General features: G+C 50.1%; 2 protein-coding genes across 2 annotated transcripts; one reads left to right on the top strand and one right to left on the bottom strand.

Moving 5' to 3' along the window:
* Positions 1-7,664: 7,664 nt before the first annotated feature.
* On the top strand, positions 7,665-10,275 carry RPS8 (ribosomal protein S8). Its single transcript, XM_081055795.1, has 6 exons — positions 7,665-7,735; positions 8,127-8,233; positions 8,702-8,801; positions 9,141-9,316; positions 9,554-9,683; positions 10,116-10,275. Exons 1-6 carry the CDS (start codon positions 7,732-7,734, stop codon positions 10,223-10,225), a joined length of 627 nt encoding a protein of 208 aa, XP_080911921.1. The 5' UTR covers positions 7,665-7,731; the 3' UTR covers positions 10,226-10,275.
* Positions 10,276-13,647: 3,372 nt separating this feature from the next.
* Positions 13,648-16,961, bottom strand: BEST4 (bestrophin 4; the record flags this gene model as incomplete). The annotated part of the gene is given in 13 exon segments (XM_081058045.1): positions 13,648-14,073; positions 14,233-14,310; positions 14,313-14,341; positions 14,344-14,359; positions 14,363-14,392; positions 14,831-14,908; positions 15,376-15,530; positions 15,647-15,757; positions 15,760-15,828; positions 15,831-15,885; positions 16,461-16,498; positions 16,501-16,547; positions 16,634-16,961. Coding segments are annotated over 13 exon segments (1,284 nt in total). The 5' UTR covers positions 16,786-16,961.
* Between the last annotated feature and the right edge of the window lie 1,130 nt (positions 16,962-18,091).

Raw genomic sequence — 18,091 nt, 5'->3', positions numbered from 1 at the left:
GCCCCCTGGCCCATGTGGGAATCGAACCGGCAGCCTTCGGAGTTAAGAGCATGGAGCTCCAACCGCCTGCGCCACCCGGCCGGCCCCTGACTTTCTTTTTTTAAACACCGTAGGGATAGGGCTGGTCACAGAGTGAGCTCTGAGTGAAGTCAAATAAAGACAAGCTCTCAGAATGGAGCTTTTCAGCCAGACAGCTCAAATGGTGGCAATTCTTTGGGGATGGGGCTTTTGGGGGAATTCCAGGCCCATTCTGCCCCTCCAATTGCTGTTTTCAAAGTCACTGTGGAGCTGGGAAAAGGGGGTGGCATTAGGGAAAATTTAAAAGCAACAAAGATCACTGCTCCCAGATTCAGCTGTTTTTCTTGAATAAATGTTCCTTGGATTGTTGAAAGCTTTTGGTTAATTTCAGAGTTCTGGAAAAGTTGATTTTGACAATTTTGGCCACTGTTCTCTTTACTTTTATGGAGGAGCGGTTGTTTTGAATGTCCTTACTCCACCATTCCAGAAGTGCTTACCCTTCTCAGGGCTTTTACATTTGATGTTTCTTCTGCCTGGAACCATTTGCTCTTCAGAAGCCTCTTTTTTCCTTTCAGGTCTCAGTTTACCCCAGGTCTCTGTCACCCGAGAAGCCATTTCAGAGTATCCTATCTCAAGTTCACACCCCGCCCCATGATAGCACATTACTTCCTTCACAGCATCGATTACAATCTAATCATCTTTTTCTTGTCCCGTAGAGTTTATACTTCAAGTAAATCTTTATAAAGATTCCCCAGGGCCTAATACCAATTATTGTTCTTAATTTCTAGTGGCACTAGTCTACACAACTACGTGACCTTATCCAGCAGCATTCTGTAACCTAGGTGTCAGGAACAAGAGGTTGGATTGATCCCAGGTTTAAAGACTTACAGAGTGAGGAACTGGAGAAAAGCTAAGGTTGAGGGAGGTAAAGATGATCACGTAGGCACCCAAAATATGATGGGAATAGTATTAGAGAGTGATAGTGAGTCAGGATTTAAAATCTAGGCACAAGTTGGAGAGAACCAGAATTGATAGATAACTGCAGTAAAGAGAAGTAGTGAGTGTTATGGTCTTAATGCATAAGATTTAAAGTTTGTGGTTTTTAGGGAGGATGGAGTGAGAATGGCCTGGAATTGGCAATGAAGACCATGGAGCACACTTGTCTCCCTTCTAGAGAACAAGAGTATAGTCCTCCTCCACTAAGAAGGTTGACAAGGAAAAGTCCTCTGAGAGAACCAGGTTTCTGTGAGAAGGCAAAAGAAAAGGAAACATTCAGAGAAGGAAACATTCAGAGAGTGGCTGACGATATAGAGGATTTTTCTGATGAATGACACGGGACGTAGAAGGTTTTAGGAAATGGATGGTGGGAAATTGGTTTTAGAGAAAGAATAACCTGTGTCAGGATTAGAATGTAGGTGATAGATACAATTTAGGAGATGATTTTTTTAAGCCGACTAATGAAAATAGGGACGAGGGCATAATATGATTAATGTTAGTGGTCTCAAAGCAAATGAAATGGTGGCCAGGCTGGGGTATTGGAGGGGAACAGGAGAGAGGATCTCTCCAAAGGAATCACAAGGCCCTTATGACTTCTGCGAAAGCAGGAGTAGAGACTTGGAGGGCATGCTGTGGGACACGAAGAACTGTCTTACTCTGATTTCGAGAGCTCCAGGGATCTCTCTTGAATATTACCCAATGGAGATTCTGATGTAGTTATAATTAGTCTACTACTCAAGTACACACACACACACACACACACACACACACACACACTGCTCACGTGATGCAGACTGGCTGATGGGGTGAACCTCTGGATTAGGTGGGTAGTGGAATGACACCATGGAGGGCTGAGGTGGGAAATACCAGTCTCATTCTCTTCCAAGCTTCAGACTCATCTTTCCAACTACTTGTAAGACAAAGAATATATGTCCTAGTACAAGCAATTCAAACTCATCCTAAATTTAACTTTCTAGAATACTGCCTCTCTTTTGTTATTTAGTAATTGGTATCACCCCACCATTCAAGTGGTTTCCCAGGGAAGAAACCTCTGTATCAGTTACTCTTCTCTCATCCTCATAATCCAGTCTATCACAAAATTCCATCACCTACCAAGTGCCCCTTGAGTCCATGTCACGCAGGGGACCCTGCTCGCTACGCCATTTGTCACGCGGGGCGTCCGGCGGGGTCTCTGCTCCCACTCCCCACATAAGAACGCAGGACATGGTGAGGCCAAAAAGGAACACTCACGGAGCCATACGTAGGGGAGTCACACCACTATATTCTCACTGGCGGCATCCACCTCTCTGCAATCCTCTCTTGCTAGCCACCATCTTGCTAGCCCCCATTTCTTCTGCTAGCATAGCCATGGCAGTTATATTAGTGGCCAATGGCTCACTGGTTACAGCTGACGGCCAACTGGCCACAGCTGATGACCATCCAATCACAGTTGATGGCCATTTACTACCCGAGCCAGCACCTTTCTATGTGAGACCGAGAGCCTGGAAACTGCTTTTTGGGGCTTTGTCCCCACACTCCACTCCTACAGGGTCTCACTTCACAATCTACGCGACAAGCGTCTTCCGCGAGGGGCCCTGTGCGAGGATCTTTGAGGTGAATGCAATATCATAGATATAGCCAGGCTCTCTGGGCACAGCCAAGGTTTCTCAGGGCACCACCAGTACTTCTGGGCACAGCCAGACTTCCTGGACTCAGCCAGGGCTCTCGGGGCACTGCCACTCTCTCTGGGCTCAGCCAGACTTCCTGGGCTCAGCCAGGGCTCTCGGGGCACTGCCACTCTCTCTGGGCTCAGCCAGACTTCCTGGGCTCAGCCAGGGCTCACGGGGCACTGCCACTCTCTCTGGGCTCAGCCAGACTTCCTGGGCTCAGCCAGGGCTCTCGGGGCACTGCCACTCTCTCTGGGCTCAGCCAGACTTCCTGGGCTCAGCCAGGGCTCACGGGGCACTGCCACTCTCTCTGGGCTCAGCCAGACTTCCTGGGCTCAGCCAGGGCTCACGGGGCACTGCCACTCTCTCTGGGCTCAGCCAGACTTCCTGGGCTCAGCCAGGGCTCTCGGGGCACTGCCACTCTCTCTGGGCTCAGCCAGACTTCCTGGACTCAGCCAGGGCTCTCGGGGCACTGCCACTCTCTCTGGGCTCAGCCAGACTTCCTGGGCTCAGCCAGGGCTCTCAGGGCACTGCCACTCTCTGGGCCTCTCAGGGTACCATGCTGGAACAACAACGGCTCACAGTCAAGGTGCTTACATATTCTCGATGGCGGCCAGTCAAGACACAAAAGCAAACATCCGCCAGTTCCACTACATGGTGGTATATTCCCAAACAGTCAAGTAGTCCATTAAATTAGGGATGGAAGGCAATTCCCCATAGTCCATAGTCATTCGCCAGGGCTGTCCTGGGAGTGAGGGACGACCTTGACCTCACCCTCATCTCCCATGGAGGAGTCAGCAAGCGTTTCCTCCTGGGACTACAAGTCCTGCATCCGGGCTGCATCAGCAAGCACTTTCCAGCCCACAGGGCCCCAACAACCTTCGCTTTCTCGGGCCTCTGCTGGTTGGGGAACCATCCACATTTTCCCACCCCTCCACGGGGGTCCAGCTCTGCAGCAGCTGCTCCTCCTGGTCTTCCTGTGACTGAGTGTTCATACGCAAAAACTGCTCCACTGCCCTTCGGAAAGCTTTGGCCGGTACCGTATCCTGACGACTATGCCATGTGTCACGCAGGGGACCCAGCTCGCTGCGCCATTTGTCATGCGGGGCGTCTGGCGGGGTCTCTGCTCCCACTCCACACATAAGAACGCAGGACATGGTGAGGCCAAAAAGGAACACTCACGGAGCCATACGTAGGGGAATCACACCACTATATTCTCACTGGCGGCATCCACCTCTCTGCAATCCACTCTTGCTAGCCACCATCTTCTTGCTAGCCCCCATTCCTTCTCTGCTAGCGTAGCCACGGCAGTTATACTAGTGGCCAATGGCTCACTGGTTACAGCTGACGGCCAACTAGCCACAGCTGATGGCCATCCAATCACAGTTGATGGCCATTTACTACCCTAATGAGCACCTTTCCACGTGCGGCCGAGAGCCTGGAAACTGCTTTTTGGGGCTTTGTCCCCACACTCCACCTTTTCCTTTTTGTGCCCAAAGGGATTGCCTCTTCCCTTTCTTGTGCCAAGGGGCTGGGGATGGAGAGATGAATGAAATGCCTGCAATGTACTCTAAGATCTCTCAGTCTTCTGGGAAAACCCAATGTGGGGACAGAGCCAGGAGTGCAGTTTCCAGGCTCTCGGCCTCACGTGGAAAGGTGCTGGCTCAGGTAGTAAATGGCCACCAACTGTGATTGGATGGCTATCAGCTGTGGCTAGTTGGCTGTCAGTTGTAACCAGTGAGCCATTGGCCACTAATATAACTGCTGTGGCTACACTAGCAGCAAATGAGGGCTAGCAAGATGGTGGCTGAGCTGGCAAGCGCGGATTGCAGTTAGGATGGCTGGTTGTAGACAGTGTGAATCCAGCCTCCAGTGAGACTATAGTGCCGCCAGCGAGAATACAGTAGTATGACTCCCCTATCTATGGCTCCGTGGGTGTTCTTTTTTGGCCTCACCATGTCCTGCGTTCCTATGTAGGGAGCGGGACCAGAGACTCCGCATGCCGCCCTGCATGACAAATGGCGCAGAGAGCAGGGTCTCCTACATGACACCCATTGAATACAATAATTTGCTCAAATTGAACAATCGTTTGCTCGAATATTTGAGCAGGCCGATCGAATATTTGTTGAGTATGTACTAAATGCCAGGCATTATTCCAGGTGTTGGAAAATAATAGTGAATAACACAGTTTCTACTCTCATGCTTATTACATTTTAATGGGGGAGACAGAGAATGCACATGTAAGAGCAATGTTAGTATAGAGTGAATAGAGATGAGTGTTGCTACTTTAGAAAGCAAGCTCAGAAAAGGCCTCCCAGTGTGTGTATGTGTATTGGGGTGGGGGTGGAGTGTGTAAGATTTTGAGCAGACCTGAAGTGAGGGAGGAAGCCGTGTTAAGACCTAGGAGAAGAGCATCTTCTTTCAGAGCATGAAGGCCTGAGGCAGAAACAGCAAGGTCAGAGTGCCTGCAGTTGAGTGAGGGGGACAGATAGGAATAAGCAGTCAAACTGATAAGTCAAAGATATGCAGAGGTCCAATATTTCTGGGACTCCAGGCCATGGTAAGAAATTTAGATTTTATTATGAATGTGCTGGGAAGCCAGTGGAAGGTTGAAGATACAGAAGAAAGATGAGATGTCGAGAGAATCCAGTCCAAAGGAAGGGATAGGATCTGGAGCCAAGTGTAAAAGGGCGTATCCACCATTAGACATTTATTCCTTTAAATAACGGCCCTCTGCTCTGTGTTCCTTCCCAGGCCCAGACAATTCTCTCATTCTCTTTAAAATCATACTTCTCAAAAGAATTACCTACATATACTGTATCTTTTTATAACTTCCTCTTCTGTTTCAAGTTTTTGAGAAAACTAATCAAGTTTTTGTCCACTCCATTGCACAAAAACTGCTTCTGCCAATGCCACTCAATAACCCAATAATCACTTTTTAGTTCTATTTACAAGACATCACAATAGTATGAGACCATGACATCACCCTCATCCTGTGCTGGCTTTCCTCCTGTCACTCTCCTCCTGTCATTGCTCCTTCTGGCTCCTTTACCAGCTTCTTTTCTCTACCTGACCTTAAGTGTTGCCATTCTGCAAGCCTTGGACCTAGATCCTCTTGTATTTCTTTATGCCAGGGGTTGGCACACTACTGTGCACTGACAGGGCCCATGAGCTAAGAATGGTTTTTATGGTTGTTAACTGTTTGAAAAAAAAATGCAAAAGCATATTTCATGACAAATGAATCCCAGTATCCATAAAGTTATATTGGAACACAGCCACATCCATTTGTTTATTATTGTCTATGGAGGCTTTCACACTACAACAGCAAAGCTGAGTAGTTGTGACACAGACCCGATAGCCCAGAAAGCCTGAAATATTTATTTACCCTTTACAAGTTTGCCTAGAGTTACTCAGTTTTCCTGGGTCTCTCCCAGGTATAATAATTCATTTTTTTCCTGCTTAAAAAAAAAAAGTTTGCCAAATATATGGTGATGAAAGGAGAACTGACGGGGTGGTGAACACACAATGTGATATATAGATGATGTGTTACAGAATCGTACACCTGAAACCTATGTAACTTTACTAACAATTGTCACCCAATAAACTTTAATTAAAAAAAAAAAGTTTGCTTTATGCTGTCTCCCTAGGTTCCCTTCGTTCTGGTGGCTTTAATTACCATTTATATACCAAAGGTGCCTAAAATAACGCCTTCTGTCTAGATCTCTTTTATGAAGATGACCTGGCATGACCATTCAGCTGCCCATTGTCAGCGAGAGGGAAAGTCCCCATTGCCTTTTAGTTCTTAGAGCTGTACTAGTAATCACAGAGAATTGACAGAAGACTAGATTAACAGAAGAAAAAGCGATTTACCACGTGCACATGGGAGAATCACAATATGATGTTCAGATAATAAAACGAGGCTCCAAGAAATGATCAAACCAGGTACCTTTTTAAATGTTTTAGACAAAGAAACAATAAACTTGTGAGAAACTGACAGGACAAAGAAAGTTAGTGCTGTGTGTGGGGGGCGGTTAATCTGGTTGGTTTGAGCGCTTTGATGCTCCTAACACCAGCAAAGGGCCAGTGTGAGCCGCTGCCTCCACAACTAGATTGAAACTACTTGACATGGAGCTGATGGGTCCTGGAAAAACACACTTAAAATAAATTAAAGTTAAAAAAAACACCTTAGTGCTCATTAGACAGGTATCTAAGCAAGGTCTGGGCTTGGGCCAAGGTTTGTTTATACAGACTGTTCGGCTCTGAACTCTAGCAAGAGGGGTGTCTTCCAGGTGCCGGGAGGACACCGTGCATATGGGAGATTTATTTTCTTCAAGGAGACAAGGACGAGTCAAATTGCCCTTCTGGCACCAGCTGTTTGTCAAGCAACTAATTCAAAGTAATCAACACGCCATTGTGGGGTATTTGGGGGCGGCCTGTCTTGGGCGGGCACACTGTCATTCCCACTTCCGAGTCACCAAGATCTCAAAACGAACATGTCCAGAACAGCTCCTACCCCACCCCAGTAAATGACACCAACATTCATCCAATTGATCAAATGAGTTATTGGGAGTCCTTGACACACCTCCCTCCCTCTAAACCCCCACGTCCAATCTATCACTGAACCCCTCAAAACGAAACCCAAATCCACCACTCCCTTCCATTTCTACTGCCTTCCACCCTTCTCCAACGCACCCGCATCCACAGCTTTCATCCTGGACCACCGCAAAAGTTCCTTCAAAGGAGTCTTTTTTAAAAAGGTAAACAAAGCCTGGCTACTCCCCTTCGGTTGTGCCCCAGAGCCCTCAACCTCCATCAAAGCTGGCACAGCTGTCGACGCCCCAAGACGCTGCTCCCAGCCTCCCCCACCGTCTGAGAGCTCAGAAAACCCTGCTCAGACCCAGAGGCGCTCCGCGCGGTCGCAGAAACGTGGTTAACTACAGGCTCTTTCTACGGCACAGTCGCAAAACAACGCCGTAAGTGCTGGGCGGGACTGCGTTTTACAAACCGGACCGTCACTCTTTGCGTTTCTCTTTCCAGTCGGCGCTGAGCCATGGGTGAGTGTCGCTCTGCTGGGGCCGGGGAGAGGAGCGGTCTCAATCCGGCACCATCCTGCCTCGCAGCCAAGTTTGGAGAATGGGCACCCCGGCCCCGGGCAATAAGCAGCCATGAGGAGGGTGGTGCTCGGGTTTGAGCCACCGAGGCCGTCGCCGGGGCCGGTGCTAGGGCTGCAAGTGGCACCAACATGGCTGCCGCGGGAAAGGGTGCGGGCTGGGCCGCACGAGTATGATGACACCTTAGTACTGCTGTAAACCCCCGAATGCTCAGTGGGGAGGCCAACCTTGGAGAGCTGAGCGTGCGGCCCGCCCGGTGCGGGGGTCAGGAGCTGGCGGGGGCCGGCCCCGCGGTCCAGCGGCTCAAGCCTCCGTTCCCTGCTCCCGTCTACAGGCATCTCTCGGGACAACTGGCACAAGCGCCGCAAGACCGGGGGCAAGAGGAAGCCCTACCACAAGAAGCGAAAATATGAGCTGGGACGCCCTGCCGCCAACACGAAGGTGCGTGTGGGGTCCTCACCCCCCGGGAGGTAGCCCCCCGCCCCTCCCGTTCTCCGTGGTCTGGCCTCTGCCTGTGGCTGTGGAATCATGGTAGGGCTCCGGAACGTGTGTCAGGGACCGCGCGGCCTCCTCACCTTCACCTGGACGAAATTGCATGGAAACCTGCTGTGTGTTAGGAGTAAAGGACGCCTGGGGGGAGTGGGCTCGCAGGATGGTCAGAAATCTGCTATTTTTGTTGCATGGACACTTGATTTTCAGCGTTTGGAATCATGTTTTTCTTGGAGGTAACCAGAGTGATGAAAAAATAACCTTAGGCGTGGTGTGGCCGTGTTGGTCACCTGTGTGCCACTTGCCAATGCTAGGACTTGTCATAGTTACACTGACTGTTACCTCCATCCAGCCCAGGTTCCTTTTTCCTCTCTTGTCTTGCTTTCCTTGATGACGGTCCTGTTACCTTGTGTTTTCTAGATTGGTCCCCGCCGCATACACACAGTCCGTGTGCGTGGAGGCAACAAGAAGTACCGGGCATTGAGGCTGGATGTGGGGAACTTCTCCTGGGGCTCAGAGTGTGAGTGAGGCCCTCCAGGGGTGGGTGGGAACGCGACACCTAATCCTTTCTAAGCTTCATTAAGGGTGCTTAGCAGGAAATCCATGGTCTCCACCCAGATACCGAAGTTTCTCCTTGAAAGATTCTCAGGTTGTGGTAACCAGAGGGTTCTCACCAGCCTGTCCTATCTCTTAACTCAGTGGGTCTGAATCTAGAGACTGTACGTGATACCCCATCATGGTTGGGTAAAGACTTAGAGTTCCCTTGCTTCTCCTTAGGCCCTATTAGGCGGGGATGGGAGGGTAAGGCCAGTTGGCCTCTGGTTTATATGACTTGATTCTGAATTTCTCCTGTGAACAGGTTGTACGCGCAAAACGAGGATTATTGATGTGGTCTACAATGCCTCCAACAACGAACTGGTCCGCACCAAGACCCTAGTGAAGAACTGCATTGTGCTCGTTGACAGCACGCCGTACCGACAGTGGTACGAGTCCCACTACGCACTGCCCCTGGGCCGCAAGAAGGGGGCCAAGCTGGTGCGTGTTTGGGGTGCCAACTTCCCTATAGGGGAGGGAGGAGGCCAACCTGATTCCAGCCTTCTTGTGATGAAAATTCTGTCCAGTTCTGCTACTGAAGGGAGAGAGATGAAAGCCTTAGTGCTGAGGAAGGCAGTAGGAGTTGGGATGTGTAGAGTTAAAGCTATGATGACATTTCTTCCCTGAGCTAGGGTTTGGGGGGCTCCCACCTCACCCATCTGTATCTCTTTTATGCAGACTCCCGAGGAGGAAGAGATTTTAAACAAAAAACGATCAAAGAAAATTCAGAAGAAATATGATGAAAGGAAAAAGAATGCCAAAATCAGCAGTCTTCTAGAGGAGCAGTTCCAGCAGGGCAAGCTTCTTGGTGAGATGTCTGTTGCATTGGGGGTGGAGGTCACAAGATACGGTGTGCCCTCTGCATTTTACCTTTGCCTCAGTTCTTTTGACTGTCTGCCATATGGTATAGTGGGGTTGCTAGGACAGTTTAATCAACCCATTAGTGTGAAACTAAAATGGGAAATAGTGGGCAAGAGTCCACAGGCCTGAGCTTGGCCTTTGCCTCTGAGTTTCAGTAGTATTTTGAGAAGTCTGTGTCCAGGCTAAAGGGGCTGTCTCGGTGATGAAAACTTTGTCCAGTTCTGCTACTGAGTTTAAGTGACGATAAAATATATCTGAGGAGACAGTGGGTTTCATGCCTGCCCCCAGGAATACCTAAACCAATGTTGACTTTTAAAGGCATGTAGGTTTGGGGAGGGCCACAGTATTGTTTTGCTAAGGACCACATACTTTCTTGCAGCATGCATCGCTTCAAGACCAGGCCAGTGTGGCCGAGCAGATGGCTATATTCTAGAGGGCAAGGAGCTGGAGTTCTATCTGAGGAAAATCAAGGCCCGGAAAGGCAAATAAATCATCCCTCCCAGCTAAGTCCGTGTAATAAAGGTTTTTCGTGTTCTGTGTCCAAATTGTATTGAATACTCGATTGGCAAACTGTAGAGTGCCCCCACTTCCCTCTCCCTGAAGGCCAGCATATTATGTAGGCTGTGCCGTTGTCAAATGGGGACATTTCTCACCCTAAAGGTTGTTCTTCAGTGGGGCCAAGGATTTGGAATTCAGGTCAAGCAAAGACCATATAAGGGAAGTATCCCATCACTGGGGCCGCCAACAATATTGGGGTGTTGACCGGCCCATGATTGGAACCTGAAGCAATGTTACCTATGTAAAGTTGATTCTTTTAGACATCCTATGCTCCTTGGACCTTGGTTTTAATGTTTTAATTCAAAGTTTACAACCTGACTTCATAAGTGATCTAGAAATCTTGAAATTGTGTTCCAGGTTTCTGCATTGTTGAAGACCGGGTCTTATATTAATTTTTGCTCCAAAAGACACCTTAGCTGATTGTCAGGCTAGGCCTTTCGGGGAAACATGGTACTTATATGTGTGTATCCTATCAGATTTTGGATGTCTTTTATAATTTTTTTCTGGAGCCCTAATTCCTTTCACCCTTCACTACTCAAAAGTATGTTAGATTACCAGTGGTTTCTGCATTGCTGTCTAAGGGTCAGCTTTTTGTCTTCTGTTTGACTACGTCATCTATCTCTAGCATTTAAATGTAGGTTCCAACTTTCTGACTTTAGTCCAGACCTGCTTGACACTTGGATGTGAGCGTGTTCCAAACTGATCACGTTCCTCCAGCTCTCCCTTTTCAAGTAGTTTCTCAGCTATTTGCAGCACATACTTGTTTTTATACGACTGCTTAAATCTAAATCTTGGGTCATCCTGACAACACTCCTACGGCCAATGTCACCATCTTGTTCAACCGTTGACACCCTCTACTATTCTGGTACCTTTTGCATCCTACTCGTCTCATTGCTGCTTCTGTTGTCCCCAGTGCAATCCCAGCAATTGGTGATTATTTTAAAAGATCTTTGGCACAGCTTCCCATCTCAAAATCCTTACTAAATACCATGGAACTAAATGTGACCTGATCTCTTTTTTTCTTCAGTGACTACCATCCTGGCCTTAACTGAATTTATGTTCATTTGCTACATTCCTTTTGTTGGGAACACTTCCAGTACCCATATGGCTTACTCCCTCCAAGTCTTTGTCACCCTAGTAAGTTCTTTCCCAATCACAGAATTTTAAATTGCAGTCGCCTTCCCTGTGTTCTTTGCCCATTTTTCTTATTCCTTAACATGGTGTAAATTTTGCCCGTTTTGCTTGTCTTTTTTTGCCTTCTCTCAGAATGTAACTCCAGGGGTGGCCGGTTTGCTCAGTTAAAGTGTGGTGCTAATAACACCAAGGTTGCCAGTTCGATCTCTGCATGGGCTACTGGGATCTGCGCCCTCAAAAAATTAAGTAAATTAATTTCTCTTTAAAAAAAAGAATATAACTCCAGGGAAACGGTAATTTGTTTTCAGCTGTGTGTCCAGTATCTGGAAAAGTGCATGGCAACATGCCAGGCACTCAAATATGATAAAGAATTAACGAAGATTTTTCTCCAATTTAAAGTTGAAAGTGCAAGTACATATCTTAAGAGCCAAAGCGCAAAATCCAATTGGCTAAGTTTCAGACCTCTGAATAGTCAACTGGGAAAGGTAAAATAGGAGATGAACCCTCCATTTTGAGTATAAAAACTTAAGGACAAAAAAAGAAACACTACCCTCAAAAACTTTAACATTGGCTCTGGGGAGACCTGGTCCCTGCCTTCCCACCCAGTGGTGTCTTCATGCACCACCTTAGTAGTTCATGTTTACTGAGAGCTCTGCACCAGGTAGGCAGTTGTAGCAACACTCAGCATTTCGCGTCTGCTTTCTAGTTGCTTTCTAGAACCCGACAGGGCATTGATCTTTATTCCTTCACTTCTAACCCATCAGGGCCAGTGGGTGCTCTCTAAAGAGTGAAATCCATCCACTTCCATCTCCACTGCTTTCACAGATGACCGTTCTTGCCCTGCAACGAGGCTATGTACCCCTGTAAACCCAGCAGAAAACCTCAAATACCTTGAGGCTGCTGGATGGCTCAGTCTCATTGGCTTCCCACATGGGCCAGTGAGCTGCGCCCTCCACAACTAGATTGACAGACAGTGATTTGGAGCTGATGGGCCCTGGAAAAAAATACTACCCCAATATTACCCAGTGAAAAAATGAAAACCTCAAATACCTTCTCAGTGAATGGCTATCAGATGCTATTATCTCGACATTATATTTGGCCACTGTGAGGCTTAGAAATGTTCAATAATCCAGCAGGAGAGTAGCAAAATCAGCATTTTAGTCTCGGCAGTCAACAATGCCAGAGGCTACATGCTGAAAACCTCTCTACCTACACACTCCTGCCTCCCCTCAGAGTTAACGGCATTTGTCATCCTTTGGCCTTAAAGTTCAGTCTTGACATGGACCAACTTTTTTTTAAGGAGGGTGCAGCTCACAGTGGCCCATGCGGGGATTGAGCCCGCAACCTTGGTGTTAGCACCGTGCTCTAACCAAGTGAGCTAACGAGCCACCCCTGACCAATTTCTTTAGTCGGGGCTAAGTAAGCTTAGGAGGCAGGAAGCTTAGAGGAGCTCAGTTTAAAAGCAGTGACTCCAATCTACTGCTCTGGGGTTGTTTTCCTTAAGGCCCTTAGCATCAACTAACTGCTCCCAACCGTCGAGATGGACAGCAGCTTTCACCCCTTAAATTATTCATTCCCCTGCCCTGTCCCCCCCTGCTATTTAGTTGGTGGTAGCCGAGAAAGGCTTGCACTATAAGCTGAAAGTCTAGGCTTGGTGGTGTATGACTGCTTTCACATCTGAGTTTAATCAGTCTCCAGGGCCGATTCTGAAACCCTTTACCCCACTGCACAGCATGCTAGTTCAATTTTGAACAATTGGAATTGCACAAGTAATAATCTCGTTTTAAACAAAAAATTCAACATTACAGATAAAGCAAAAGTCCCCCACCCCCTGCACACACAGACCCCTTTCCCTCTTCAGAGTGAGGTTATCAGAGCAAAGTATATCCTATTTTACATATGGCTCAAATTGTGATCCCAGGACCATCACCTTGAAACATTAGAAATGCTAATTGTTGAGCTCCATTCCAAATCTAATGAATAGGAAACGTGGGGAGTGGTACCTAGAACTTTTTAATAGCCCTTTAGTAATGCTGCTGCTCCCTCAAATTTGAGAGGTGGCCCAGCCCCCGTTGCTAAGGAAATTAACAGTGCACGGGGCTTTAGTCGTTAATGCCTCGCCCCATGTATCTTACCAGCCTCACCTCTCCCAAGCAATCCCTTCTACCTTCTCTCGCCAAAGTGGACACATTCCCCCCATCTTCTTTCAAGGTTCGTCCCTAAATGCTCCCACCTTGGTCGCACAGGAAATGCTTCTCTAATCGCCGAGGGCAGGACAGGGAACGATCCGGAAAGTGGGCGGTGAGGGGCGGGAAGTGAGTGGGGTCGGACCTGGGGAGGCAGGCAGGGTGGCCCGGCCCCGCTGCCTCTGCTCCAGGCGCCTGTCCCTGGTCCCCTGACCCCTTCGTCTCTTCCTCGATGCAGTCCCCGGCCTCCGGGTCGCCACCCTCCTCGACTCGGAAGCGCAGCAGATGAGGGCTCCGGAGGTCTCCTCCTGCGCCGCCTAAGTTCTCGAGGCTGACAGCAGTGAAGGGCTCTCCTGCGCTCACGAAGCTGCTGAGCAGCTGGGTCTGCGCGGCGGGCAACAGCTGAGCCGACCCAGGGGGGCCCGCCTCCATCTGCAGGCTCTGCTCCGGGTCGTCGCTCACGCTGCGAGCAGGAGGGCGGCATGAACTGGCTTCTGCTCTGTGGACCGGCTCTCCAGAGGGGAGCGGGAGGGACTGAGTCACTGGTGCTTCAGAAGGTGGGCGGGGACCTGGGGACCGCGTGCTGGGTCAAGTCCTGCCTCTGCCAGCGCGGGCCACTCCCCGCAGCTTGAAAGTGGAGCCCAGGAAAGAAGGCCGCAGCGACTGGGCCACAGTGGCTGCAGTGTAGGGCAGCTGTATACGGAGCTTTCCTCCCAGTATGGGTCCTCTCGGCAGGAAGCAGATTCTAGTACATGTCATCCATCAATAGCAGGGATACCTAGGCTGGGTAGCAGCAGGTCACAAAGATCCCCCTCTTTGTGGAGGGGACGACCCGGAGCAGAGCCTGCAGATGGAGGTGGGGGCCCCCTGGGTCCGCTCAGCTGTTGCCGGCCACGCAGACCCAGCTGCTCAGCAGCTTCGTGAGCACAGGAGAGCCTTGAAAGCTGGCAGGGAAGAAAAGCCCAAAGAGCTGCTCCAGATCTCTGCTTACCTGCAAGTTGCAGTGAAACATGAAAACATAGCAAGGTGTGGCAGCACCAGAGGGGATGAAGTTATCTTAGTGGGGGTCCAGGGAGGCTTTGAGGCTGAGCGTTAGCTGTTCAGTGTCTCACTAGACTGAACTGCCCCAGGGCAGGTACTATCTCTAATTCTTCTCAGTGTGTCACACACAGGACATACAGTAGGCCCTGAGACTGGGGAGCTGAGAGGCAGTTACTCGGTTATAGACAAGAGGGATGCTGGTCCAGTCATAGAGGAACAGCATGCTGCCCTTGGCCCAGTACTTGTTCAGCTCCTGGTGGAAGAGCAGGAAGAAGTCAGTGAAGCTGAGGAAGGAGGAGGCGAGAACAGGGGAGCCCTGCACAAACTTGGCCTGGACCTGGCCGGAGGCTAAGTCCGCTCTCAGAGGTGCTGTCAGGCTGGGGTGCCTGTGCCGGGGAGCAATTTAGCAAAGTAACTGTAAGCACACACCCTGGAGGCGGAGTGTCTGAGTATGAATCCCAGCTTCCCTAACTAGCTGTGTGAATCGGGCAAATTTCTTTTCCACTCTGTGCCTCAGTTTCCTCATCTGTTGCAGGGGTTGATACTAATAGCACCTATTTCAAGGGTTGTGAGGGTTAAATGAGTTAATGTAAGTTCAATGCTTCCAACAATATGCGGTACATAGTTGGCACCACATAAATATTAAATACTAAAAGTATTATTCCAGTTTGCAAATCAAGGGGAAAGAGGGCAGATGGGCCTGATCCTAACCTGACTCACTTTCAGGAGCAGACAGAGAGCCATGTCATCCCGGATTCGCCCATCCTTCCGGGCCTGGGCCGCCAGGTTGGTGAACCAGACGCAGGGGACCCAGTACTTGTTGAAGTTGGATTTCAGGCTCTCAAAGTTTTTCCTCTCTTCCTGGGACATAAAACCTGCGGGGATAAAGTGGGTGGGGCGCAGACTCATCCTGTGCTTCTAAGACTCAGGCCCTAGGGCCCTGGAGTTCCCCTGGGGTGAGACCTGCTATCCCAGGAGGCATGTAAGGCACCTGCATCCACCACGTGCTCCACGGTGGGGAATCGCTTGAGTACGCGTGCGCTGACTGAGCGCAGCACCGGCACCGACGCCACGTTGGCGCAGCGCACGAGGGTGCCACGCACAGGTGTCCGTGCTGTTCCACGCTGTGCATACTGGCCGAGATGACACGCATCAGCTGGTCTGGCAGAGGATGCTTGTGTACTGGGCCCACCAGCCGTTCACCACCAAGGTCACGTAGAAACCTGGTTGCTGCCATGGGTAAGGGGGATGGGAAGGGAAGATGGAGGGCCTAGGGGTCAGCGTGCCCTGCCCCCCAGCCAGAGTGTCTGGTCCAGACCAGGTTAAATCAAGGCAGAGGGAAGCACACATTTGATTCCAACTCGCTGCCTCGCTGTCAGGAGGACAGCCTCTTCCTCTGGTCCCACCCTGATGTACTGGACCAAGCTGGGAGGGAGGAGTGCAACCCTCCTAAGGCAAAGAAGTAGTGGTTCAAGGTCAGGTAATGGTTAACTCAGAGCCATGCTTCCCATGAAGGTGGGCATGGCTTGTCTCCTCTCTCTAGCTCCCATCCAGTATCCAGAAAGTGGTGAGGCCAGCAGGCATCTTGGGCCTTGAGTGGAATAAAGGTCCAGCAAGTGATGGTGGGGCCTCGCCCTCTGGCAATCCCGGACCCGGCACACAGCTCCCATGCCTTCTGAGACTGCTCTGGTTGACTTCCAGGCTGTCCCACTGGGGGCAATTCTGATCCACAGAATTATCAACCCCACCTAAAGCTCTGGGAAGATGGGAAGGACGATACCAGGGAGATCTAGAGGGAGCCTTACCCAGGACAAAAGACAAAGGTCCGCAGAGCTGTTGCATATCGGGCCAGCTGAGTGTACTCATGCCTCTGCTCCTGGGTCAGCAGCAGCCTGAGGGAGGTCAGGTATAGGCCTGGGTTACAGGGGGTGGGCAGCCTAGTCCCCCACAGGCCAGCCTTGAGACCTCACCCTCACACCAGTAGGTAATGCTGAGCAGAGCACACAGGATGATGAAGAGCAGGAACTCCTTGTAGAGGAGCTTATAGATACTTGCCCTCCGACGGAGAAGCAGCCCAGAGAAGCCTCCAAAGCGGGCCTCTGCCACTTTCAGGGTGTATGAAACTGTCATGGCGCTGAAGACCTGGGGTAGGAGATCACAAGAACTGCCCCCAGAGCTGTCCCTCTCCCCCAGCAAGCCTTCTCCTTAGCTTGCCTTCTCATCACCAAGCAGTTTCCCAGGCAACTCTGGGGAAGTTTCTCCCTTCAACTCTGGTCACATACACCCTAGCCTTCACCCTGTGTCAGTAGACAAGAGGGGAGGACGCTTCAGAGCAGACAAAGAACACCCCCATTCTCTCCAGAACTCAGTGGTGCAGGGGTCAAGCTAGGATGGGGTGGGGCAAGGCAGAGCTGAGATCTAGGCCCTCTCATGCATGAGGCTTCCCCCAGCTCCTCTTAGCTTCTCGCAAGGCTGGGAATAACTAGATCCTGAACCCCTGAGGACAGATTCAACTCTAGCCTAAACCCACCTCTATCCCTTGGGATCTCGCTCTTGAAACTGATAGCTGGTCTCCCAAGGCCCAGGGCACTCTCACCCCCACTCTACAACTGCCTACCTGCTCTAGGAAGCAGCCTGCGTTGAGGAAGGAGAACTGGGCTAACCTTCACATCCCACACATTTAAGTACCTCCTGGGTCCGTAAAGTTTGGCTGGACCGAGGTTATCATTGATGGATTGAGGCTGTCACCCAGCTTCCCTTGGTAGTGGGAACTGGATGTGTCTGCCTACCCCTGCAGGACTGGGTTAGCCACTGAATGGCACAATTGCCATCTGCACTGACCCCACAGGTGCCACAGATGACACTGTGTCCTTGAAGTCGGGATGACAGGGATTACTGTCCTATGTTCCAGGTGAGAAGACAGATGCATGATAAATTGTTACAATCATAACAGCTGCTGATCACAGAGCACTGAGTAAGTGACACGCATTGTGCCAAAGGCACTACTATATGACCCTCATCACAACCCCATGAGGTAGAATCATCCCCATTTCACAGATGAAGGGCATACAGCTGGAACGTGTTGGAGGCAGGACTCAAAGCTGGAGTTGATGGACTTCTAGACGGGAATTGGCCCATCTGGGCTTAAACAAGGGCTCGTACTGTGGGACCAGAGTCCTATCAGCAGCCACACTGCCAGACTTCCAGTCCAGGCTCTGGGGAGCCTGGCCCAGCCTTTCCCCATCCCCATTCCACCGGGCTGAGGAGGCCACAGAGATCTGAGACTCAAGCCTAGAGATTCAGACCCCCTCAGCTCTGTCCAGTATCCTGACTCCTCGGGGTAAAGATCTTGAGTGGCCATTTCTACTTCTGTGCCTCAATTTCTTTATCTGTCAAACCGAGGAAATAATACCTGAGGCACCAACTCAATTGTCCA

The sequence above is a fragment of the Rhinolophus hipposideros genome (assembly GCF_964194185.1).
Source record: "Rhinolophus hipposideros genome assembly, chromosome: 8".
NCBI classification, from domain to species: Eukaryota; Metazoa; Chordata; class Mammalia; order Chiroptera; family Rhinolophidae; genus Rhinolophus; species Rhinolophus hipposideros.
Note: the sequence above shows the minus strand (reverse complement) of the source record. Positions and strands in the feature narration are given on the sequence as shown.